This window comes from Lytechinus pictus, chromosome 17, assembly GCF_037042905.1.
Source record: "Lytechinus pictus isolate F3 Inbred chromosome 17, Lp3.0, whole genome shotgun sequence".
In the NCBI taxonomy this organism is placed as follows: domain Eukaryota; kingdom Metazoa; phylum Echinodermata; class Echinoidea; order Temnopleuroida; family Toxopneustidae; genus Lytechinus; species Lytechinus pictus.
This window is the reverse complement of record NC_087261.1, coordinates 15,310,575-15,321,566: the sequence shown is the minus strand read 5'-3', so window position 1 is coordinate 15,321,566 and position 10,992 is coordinate 15,310,575. Positions and strand designations below refer to the sequence as shown.

The window sequence follows — 10,992 nt, the reverse complement described above, 5'->3', positions numbered from 1 at the left end:
TTCTAGAATCCACTGATCAATACAGATCCAAATACAAATGGAATAATAGTGAAAATCATCTCCATTAGTGCAGCACCATTATTCTCAGTAAAAAGAAATAGTAAGTGGAGGCCCACCCAATCCCACTGTTATCGTTTCTTTTTACATTTTAAAGGGGGAGTTCACTCTTACGTTAAACTGGATTTGATAAATCAGAAGTATAAAAGAAACATTCACAAATGTTTGGTGAAAATGCATCAACAGAGATACAGATTGCTGAAATCACGATTTTGTGATGTCAGAGGTGAGCAGGTCCCCCATTTTTTCCAGGTGATAAAAATTTCCTAAAATGATATTTTCGCATAAATTTTAAAGAGATTTACGCCGTGCATTCAATAGGCTATATCACCAGTCATACTTCATAAATGACCAACAAGGGAATTTAGATACTTTCAGTCTACTAACATTATGAAGGGTAAATAGGAAATTCATAATTATCTATGAATAAGCTGCTCACATGTAAGTAACATCACAACTTGAAAAAATATAAAAATATAAAACTCTGTTATTTTGGGGGGTTGATTTTCAACAAAATTTCATGTTTTTTAAAGTTTTCTGCATTTGTCAAAACAAACTTGCCGTCCCGGTGGACTTACCCTTAACCTTGTTCTCTGTCAATATGACATAAATAAGGTTTTTAAATACCTTTTCTGATATCAATGTTATTGTTAAATACTTAATGAAAAGATATTAATCTGCAAATTGACATATTCTAATAAATTCCTAAATAGAACAGCAGCAAAGAAGTGTAGCCTGGAATCAATGAGAATGTCTAAAGGGGAAGGTCCTCTTGAATAAGAAAAGCAAATTATTTTTAGATAAATATTGGTGAAGGTTCGATGAATATCCATTATAGAATAAGAGAGTTATTATTATTTTTTTTATTTTGTGATGTCGCAGACAATCAGCTACCCCATTTGTCATGTGATCATGGCCCTGGGAATGACCCCCTGCCTTGGGGTGCTGCGTGTGTTATTCGCCATACGCAGCGCCCCCTGGAAATCAGGAAGGTATACTACCGGTAAATAGCAGTAATTTAAACCAAAATCTCATTCATTCTGTAGTGAAAACCACTGATTTTTTTTTTTTTTTTTTTTTTTTGGGGGGGGGGGGCTTGTCAAATTTAAACCAGCACCCCCTATTAAAAAATCATACCCAGGGCCCTGTATGTGATTTACATTCCCCAAAATGCAATTTTCTATAAAAAAAATGAAAATAAAAGTAATTATTTGTGCTGAGGATATATCATCAGAAATATTATTTCATGCACCCCTTTAATTTGAATTCCATAAATAACATTTTTTTTTATGGAACATGACAAACAAAAATACTTTGTTTGAATCTACTAGCATACTACATTACAAATTCCACAATAATAGTTCATAATTCTCATATTCTTTGATTGATTTTCATCGAACCTTCCGTCACCAATATTTTTTTTCTTCTAATTTTCCTGTTTTTTACTAGAACCACCTCACTGTCACGGTGAACTTCCCCTTCAAATATGTCAAAACCTAATCTCTATAATTGAGCAGCACAGAAAAGGCTGTATTTTAGACATACGGCAATGGTCGCAACCTCACACAAGGATTTTCTGAACACAGTCTCCTAATTCCTATAGAGAGATCTTTCAATGCAAAAGACGCTTGCCACTTTACTCTAAGATTACAATTATTCTGCGATGTTCTCAAGATTTTCAAATTTTGAGATATGAGGTTTTGACAGCCAAGTGACATGTGTATTTGGAAGAAGGAAAACTATAAAGGTTATTTTTTTAACACTGCCTAATTATAATAATAATATTAATAACGGTTTATTTACCCAGGGTAGCCACTTCAGTTCCGAAAACTGTTCTCCCAGCGGGCCCTGCTATTATTATTACCCGGCTAAGCTAGGCTACAGATTCAGGTGAACACAGCTTTTTGAGGAATTATTTCCTGCCGGTACCCATTTACCTCACCTGGGTTGAGTGCAGCAGAGTGTGGATAAATTTCTTGCTGAAGGAAAACACGCCACGGCTAGCATTCGAACCCACGACCCTCTGTTTGAAAGGCGAGAGTCAGAACCACTAGACCACGACGCGCCCATATTATAAACTTCAGCCTATCATCTTTACATGGATATGCACAATGGTTGAAAAAGAAAACATCACAACTTTGGCTCAAATATTTCAATGCACTGACAACAAGGTTAGAAGGGTTATCTGCTAGGCCCCTTCCCAAAAGGTAGAGCCCCATTTTTTTTCAGAAAAAAAATCAGAATCATCTTTACATCTGCCCAGAAAGCAGATGGCAGGTTCGAATCCCACTGGTTCCAATTTTTTCAGACTTATGAATTTCATTACAGATCAAGCATAGCGATCTTACACAAATAGGAGTAATGCTGAAAGTTTGTGAACAAATCATCTTTACATCGCTATTTCTCATATTTCATACTAGACAAACAAATGGGGGATGCAGGAAAGCTGCTCAGACAGTTGCTTTAATTGTCCATTTATAGTAGGATTCCTGGGCCCCGTCTTACAAAGAGTTACGATTGATCCGATCAATCCCACTCTTTGTAAGACAGGCCCCTGTTCAAACATGTGGCACACGGTTTGGGGGAAAAAAGTGACATGATTTTAAAGTAAAAATAAATGTTTTATTTGAAAGATGTTTACACTTTATTCGCTCATCATCATCACAAAAACAAAATCTTTTTAAAAAAGCATTATCTGAAAGAATTAAGAAAAAGATAGTATGGGATGGATTTTTGTTAATGTTACTGTTATTTTACAGAAAACACAAATAAAATACATATTTATGATCATATATGATTATGAACAAAATAACTATACTACTACTTTACTATCTTTGGCACATGGATCGTTATGAAAATCTTGATGAAATAAAAGAAATATTACTATCAATATTTTTCATACCAAACAAATCAACATGAAAATGGAATTCAAAATGATAAAAAAAAAAAAACAGGTGCACATGTACATTTACTCCCATACAGTATACCATGCAATGTTTGATGTTGCCGTTTAGCACAAAGTGTGCACACATGGAAATACAATGAATATTTATGATTGCAGCTTTTCTTGTGCACAGTTTGTGATAAAACATTAAGTTACAATTCATTATACAGTTGATTGCATTTTTTTCATGATACTTGGCCAAGATTTGTTTGCAAAGAGTACCTACTAGTGGGTAGGCAAAATTTGTATAAGTGGCGCAACAGAACACATGCATCACATAATTTATTACGATGGTGTTATAGAATAGAGTAAAACTTGTCTATACATGTCGTGACAACCCAAAGGAAACACAAAATGTTGCCTTTATAGACAGGTTCTTATACACACAATCTACCTCCATGGGAATCAGTTTCAGTGGTCACTATAGACAGGTAGCTGCAACCTGTCACTTAGGACTGCCCAAAGAAAATAGATGAGTGACCACTGAAGACAGGTGGCCTTTATATTTTATAATTCTCTTGCAGATACGGTCAGAACCTTTCTTAGCGGCCACCTGTCTCTGATGGACACCTGTCTTGAAAGGCCACGGTAACTGTCTCCCATTTGAAAGACATATGTCTATTAAGGCTTCACAAGGGAAATGTACAGTGGCCCTGAAGACAGATGGCCTTTATAGACAAGACAGATTTTCGGTGACACAACATTTGCTCTTGCGACAATTGCTCCGGGCTTGATTCTGTCCAAGATGTAGGGTTAGGGTTGCAATAGGGTTTTATGTTAGGTTTAGGGTAGGGTATAGTGTTAATCTGGTTCCATGACATTTGCTCCGCTTTAAATTCCACAATCTAATGGAATGGCCAACTTCAACCATGGGTTTAACACTATATCCTACCCTAAACCTAACATAAAACCCTAGGCTACTGCAACCCTAACCCTACATCTTAGACAGAATCAAGCCCGGAGCAATTGTCACACGAGCAAATGTTGTGTCACCGAAAATCTGTCGTCTATAAAAGCCATCTGTCTTTGGGGCCCCTTTACATTTCCCTTGTGAAGCCTTAACAGACAGTTTGACTACCTTTCAAATGGGAGCTAATTCTGGTGACCACTAAAGACAGGTTTTGCACAGTAGACAAGGGGAAACTAGGACCGGTAAGACTGTACAATGTACAAACCTGGAATGTATTTTATTTTTCCTATTTGTAATTCAACCTATGTCACATTATTGATATCATTTTACAGAAAAGAATATGCAAAACAAACAATACAGTCCACAAAAGAAAGTCAGCTGCATGAACTTGCACAACTCATTAGAACAAAATAATCATCACAAACCTAGGTATTTGGTCACAATAACACATGAGGTAGAACCATGTGAGCTCTGGTGAAATATAAGTAGATGATGACTTGGTCTACATCAGCTTTGTTTCATCCCACATGGGCTAGTCTCAGTTCAGCTACAACCAGTTCATCTACTTACCATTTTGTAGGGTCTAATTCACATTAAGCCAATTATTTAGTTAGGCTATACCCATTGGCCCGTATTCTGAAGTCAGGTTTAACTTAGACCATGGTCTAACTCTGTGCTAAAATTATGGGAAGCCAAAAGTGTCAAAATTTGTATTAAGTTGTATGTTCTTTATGTTTACTGTGCTCTTTCCTGATTCATCGATGGTAAAGACAATCATCTTTTTATACTTCCTAGACAATTATGACTGATTTGAGAGCCAAATGAGCTGAAATATGATATATCTACTGTTCGTGATTTATGTAACAATTGGCTATCCATACTTAAACCACAACTTTAAACCTGAGTTTAAGTTAAATCCGACTTCAGAATACGGACCAGTGGCACGTATTCTGAACTCGGGTTTAAATTAAACCCTAGTTTAAAATTGAGGTTTAACTATGGAGAGCCAATTGGGCACAAATCCCTAACAGTACACATCCATTTTATTAACTCATATGACACCCAAATTGTTCAAAATTGTCTGGGAATGATAACTGAAGTATTTTGATGTATTTTTCATTGTTATGAAAGGAAAAGGAAACAAAATAATAGACATTAAAATATACAGTATAAACAGAATTTTGAATTTTAGCTCCCCATAATTTTAGCAGAAAGTAAGATTGTGGTCTAAGTTAAACCCGACTTCAGAATAGAGGCCATTGTGTCTAATATCCACCTGGTCTAACACCACTCCGTCTGTATGGTTAGATATGGTTTTTATGAACCAAATTTTCATTTGACAGAGTGAAAAACAATTAGTGGACAAAGAGTATATTAAACCAACTGGGCATTAGACCAAATGAGGAATAGGCTTAGTGGGTATTAGACCAAATGGCAATAAGACCAAATTGATAGACCAAATGGGTTTTACCCTCATAGTTTTAGACAATCTGACAAGCAGACCAACTGATTGTAGGCCATGTGCAAATAAACCTCTCAGGTTACTACAAAGCATCCGACCAACTAGGCATGTTAAAAACAATTTTCAAATACAATTTATTTCTATAAGGAGAGAGCATATATATGATGAAAAGACTTACACCACCATTTCTGAAGAAGACTTCGGAATGTAATACCCCCTTAATACACAAGTATACTTAAACATTACCAAAAGATGCATAAAACAAATAAGGTACAGTTAAAACATTTACAACAAAAACATCATCTTCTATCCAAGTATCAATGTGCACCACCAATTGCTGACATGGCAAGAAACAAACCGCACTTGGGCGGATGAAACTCAAAACATATCTCTACTTTTTTACATATAATTGCATTTATTGCAAGAAAGATAAATTCAAGTATATAATGTACTTTGAAACCTTTGACTCTGTGACCCCACAATCTAATCATCATGTCAATGTATATATCTGAGCCGAGTTTGAATTTGGTCCCAAAATCGCTTCTTCGGTTAACACAAGAATGGAGAGCATAAGATTTCAATGCACATATAGTAATGACCTCTGTATATCCTTTGACCTCCTTTCTTCAAATCTATAATTATGTCACTGTCATACTTAACAGCTTAGAAATTGATCCCTCAATCGGTTCTTCAAATACAGCAAGAAAGAGATCATTCAGTTATGTAATGACTTCAGTGGACCCTGCAAAAAGAGTTGCGATCAAACGCAACTAAAAAAATCTTGCACAACTTGATTTTCAGCCAATGAAGCACCCGTATTCAGGACTTGCGCTTGATATTTTGACTTGCATTTAAACGCAACTCTTTCTGCAACAGGCCCCTGTCACTTCTGACCCTAAAAACATCAAAGCTAATAGAATGATTGTCACTCGCAACAGCCAAATTTTAAGTTTGGCCCCCCTAAAATGGCTCTTCAGTTGTGACCTTTGACATTCGATACCCACAAAACCGTTCAGATCATCGCTATACTTTCTCGCAAAGGACCAAGCTTCCATCAGACGGTTCTTTATTCAAAGCGAGAATGAAACGCAACATAATGAATGGGTACAAAAACATGATGCCTATGGTGGGCAGAGGCATGAATTAACTAAATGTATAATTGCATGAGGCACTAACAAGAAATGTGGATTTAAAATAAAATCAAAGGAATGCAAATAAATACTCATGACACATTAAAAAAAGTTACTTTAAAAATATCAAAAGTCCTCTTTCTCTCCATCTATGTCTCTCTGTATGTGTGAGAGTGAGTGTTTCTCGCCCCCTCTCTCTCTCTCTCTGCAACTTTTTTGATATCCTGCCTCCTTTGTTTGTGTTTTTTCTGGTTCTTATCTCAACGTGTTTTATTTTATCAAGAACCCATTCTGTTCATCATTGAACAATGTATCATTACCAATCTTACTAGTTATATAATACCGCTCAATAAACTTGGTTTCAAGAGTCCTTGCTCTCTCTTTCTTTTTATCTCTATTTCCCTCTCCTACTTTTAGCACTTTCCTTTTTCAATTGGTTTGATGTCATCCACGGGAGCAATTCCTGAAATGACTTGTTGGACGTTTTATCCAAAAGTCCTGTTTTATCCGACAATTACAATATGAACAGTGCTTCTCAGCCAATCAAAATCAAGGAAAGTTGACAGATCTGACAACTTGTCGGATGAGAAAAGTTGATGAAATGCTCCTGATTCCAAGCTTGTTCAGCTTCGTTCATTCCATCCATCTTACGAGTATTGAACAAAACATCATTACTCATCTTCCAATGTTACATTTCATACTGCTCAATAACTTTTAATTTAGTGCTGGTCTTCTATACTTCAGTTTCCTTTTCCCTCGTCTCATCCCTATCTCTCTTCATCCATTCTTCTACCACCAATCATCTCTGTCATCACGCTTCCTCCTCCCACCTCCTCCTCCACTCCTGCCTCCAAAGCCGAACCCACCACCACCACCACCGAACCCGGAGTCCCTATCACGCCCTCGGAATCCTCCTCCACCCCGACCTCCACCTCGTCCTCTTCCTCCTCCTCGTCCACCGCCTCCAAACTCTCTCTTCTCGTCAGCCATCCTGTCCTGGTGCCTCTTGAAACGCTCTGCCATCTCCACCAACTCATCGGGTACCTCCTGCAGAATTGAAAAAAAAGTCCTTTTAGGCAAAAGCAGTGTCATAATACAGTGTGTACACAGAAAAGTCACCTACATGAACAGTAAAACCTGTCTATAGTGACCACCCAAAGCAAACACAAAATGTGGGGCATTATCGTGAAATTCTCGTGTGTCTTCTCATGTGTTTGTCGGTGTGTGTGCACTCGTTGTGTACAAAGTCAATGGGAGTGGAAAGAAGTCACCAGTGCTGACAAAATAAACAGCAGTGAATGGACTGGTGACTTAAACCAGGATAATGCCAAATGGGGCCTTAATAGGCAGGTGGCTGCTATAGACAGGCTCTTATACACACAATCTGCCTCCATGGGAATCAGTTTCAGAGGTCACTACAGGCAGGTGGCTGCTATAGACAGGTGGCCACTAACACAGGTTTGACTGTATTTTATTCAGCACATATTCAAGCTACCACATAGTAAATGATATTCTTCAATTTCCACAGAACCACAACACCACGGCTCTTCACAACTGAGAAAATAGCTTGTCATATGTATGTCAGCATATAGAATGAAGAGTTGCAACAATTGTTACTTTGTCATCATGATTGTAACTACCAATAAAAAGTTACAACTGTTATTGTAACTTCGCCATTCTTGTAACTGCTGTGGTGACCTTGATTATGATTGGGTGCTGATCCCTGTTACCATGGTAGTTGTCATAATGGAAATAGTTATAAGTTCTTTATGAAACAGGCCCAGGGGGTGACAGCCCCTTTAGAATAATGATTCTTCCTTTGTGACCCACAGGCCCGTATTATGAAGTCGGGTTTAACTTAAACTCAGGTTTAAAGTTGTGGTTTAAGTATGGATAGCCAACTATTACATAAATCACTTACAGTAGATATACCTTATTTCAGCTCATTTGGCTCTCAAATCATTCATAATTGTCTAGGAAGTATAAATAGATGATTGTCTTCACCATTGATGAATCAGGAAAGAGCACAGTAAACATAATAAACATACAACTTAATAAAAATGTTGACACTTTTGGCTTCCCATAATTTTAGCACAGAGTTAGACCATGGTCTAAGTTAAACCTGAATTCAGAATACGGGCCACAGTGTTTAGTGTTGGTAATGAGAGCGTATCTCGTCTTTTGTTTAAACTACAGCTTCAAATTTCGACAATATGAAAACAAAGACTTACTCTTTCAGATAAGCTCATTTTTATTTTTTGGACACCAAATAACTGTTTTAGATATTCAAAGAAAACATTCCCTGGCTAATTATTGTTGGGGTTTTTTTCGGGGGCTAATTTTCACAACATACTGCTATAATAATCTGCAACAATGTTAGATAATCTTTGACATTTAGAAGAGCTGAAAAAGCGTCCCGGATCGGACGTGAAACTGTCCTCTGCTTCAACAAGTAAGTCCAGATGAATAGATTTATTTTTTCCATCGTAATCTTTGACATTGCGATGAATGGATATTTTTTTTGGGGGGGGGGCTCTTTTTTTTCATTTTCCAAGTCTCTTTTGAGCATTTCGGGGGCGAAATTGTCCCCGAGCCCCTGTGAATTTTTTTTTTCCTGCTGGTCACATTTTATTTTGAATCTTTGTTACCTGGCCTGCTTCTTCCATGATCTTGATGATGTCACCGGCCCATCTCCAATCTTTTCTTGTCATTAAGGTCAGAGAGGTCCCTGTGCGTCTGAAGGATGAATATGAAAAAAGAAAGAAAATCCATAAAAATTGATATTTATTGTTCGAAATTGAAATCTGAAATAGGAATACTCCGAAAATTAATTATGCTCATTCATTCAGCCACTGTGTACCGCCAGATCGACAATGCTCTATCCCGCAAATGGTTGAACGCCAAACAGCGTAGCAGCAACTCTTTTAATGAAAGCATGATGGTGAGATAATTCATTAATCTCCTGCTTTTGATATTAACTTTGAATTGCCCGGGAACAGAATTCCAAACTTGAGCAACATCTTGTAGATGCATGTCAGACCCAAATTGCTACAAAACATGATTTTGTGTTCAAAGTCAATGCGAACTGAGTTTTCTCGTTTTATTCATAAAGATATGAATATTTTCACTTTCATTGGCTGAAATTATGTGATATTTTAGCATATTCATGCTTTAAAAAGGTTCTGCAATATATTTGGACAAAGAAAAATAAGAATTACAAACTGATTCAGAAAACAATAAATTACATAAACTAGAGTTTTAAACCAAAATTTTCAAACCAAACATTGCATTCTACTTCTAAGAACTTAGTTGATAAAGGATGAATTAGCACAATTACATTGTAATTATTAATAATAAATGAAATATTATTCTTTAATACAAATGAAGTCTTCATTTTTCTTGGAAAAACTAAAGATACAGTCATATAAATTACATCGCACGTTATCCTTGTGCAATTTTTTTTGGGTGTTGACGCATTCGGCGGACGAGAGCTTGAGGGTGAGGTTGGGGGTGATTCTCCCTCTCCCTGGTAATAGATCAGCCCCAAAGAACCCGTCTTAGGGGGTGTTGCAAGAAAATATTTGAAATCAATCGCAAATAATCTGTTGCAATTTTACAACTGATTGATCACTTTTAACCTAAGCAAATCAGATTACACTCCTTGTTTCAAGAAGCAGATTAGCAATCAATCGCAAATTTGCAATTAATTACACGACATATGCTTGATTTCGGGAACGAAAATAGACTTGCAATTGATCGCAAGTTTCTTGCAACGGCCCATTAGATAAGGTAAACTTACCCAGCTCTGCCTGTTCTTCCTACTCTATGAACGTATTCCTCTATATGGTTAGGGCAGTCAAAGTTGAAGACGTGGGTGATATCCTTAATATCTAATCCTCTGGATGCTACATCGGTCGCTATCAAGATACGAACAGTACCTGACGTGAAAAAAAAATGAATTAAATTTCATAACAAGTGGAACGCCTCTGGCAGTCTCGCCTGCATTACGTGATTTAATATAGCAGCAGTGATAACTTTGAAAACTACAATAAAATAATCATTCACAAAAACACCATTCATATAATGACATAATACCACGTTCATTGACCATAAATGACATTTGAACGGTGACTTAAGACTTGTCAACTACACCCATGTCCACATTTCATTCACACTATCCATAAACTTTCAAAGTTATGATGGCAATTCAACAATTACCCCAAAATGGCCTAAGTTTATTGACCTTAACTGACCTTTGACCTTGGTTTTGTGACCTGAAACTCACAGGGGATGTTCAGTGATACTTGATTACTCTTATATCCCAAGTTTTATGAACTAGATCCATAAACTTTCAGAGTTAGGATGGTAATTTAACAAATACCCCCAACACGGCCAAAGTTCATTGACCTTAAATGACCATTGACCATGGTCATGTGACCTGAAACTCGCACAGGATATTCAGTGGTACTTGATTAACCTAATGTCCAAG

General features: G+C 36.8%; 1 protein-coding gene across 1 annotated transcript in view; it reads right to left on the bottom strand.

Moving 5' to 3' along the window:
* Positions 1-6,560: 6,560 nt before the first annotated feature.
* Positions 6,561-10,992, bottom strand: part of LOC129280785 (probable ATP-dependent RNA helicase DDX43) — a 36,078-nt gene continuing 31,646 nt past the window's right edge. The window contains exons 18-20 of the mRNA XM_064111920.1: positions 10,303-10,441; positions 9,152-9,239; positions 6,561-7,550 (exon numbers count right to left, since the gene is read on the bottom strand). Coding sequence (XP_063967990.1) covers positions 7,293-7,550; positions 9,152-9,239; positions 10,303-10,441 — 485 coding nt within the window. The 3' untranslated portion in view covers positions 6,561-7,292. The remainder of the gene's footprint in view (positions 7,551-9,151; positions 9,240-10,302; positions 10,442-10,992) is intronic.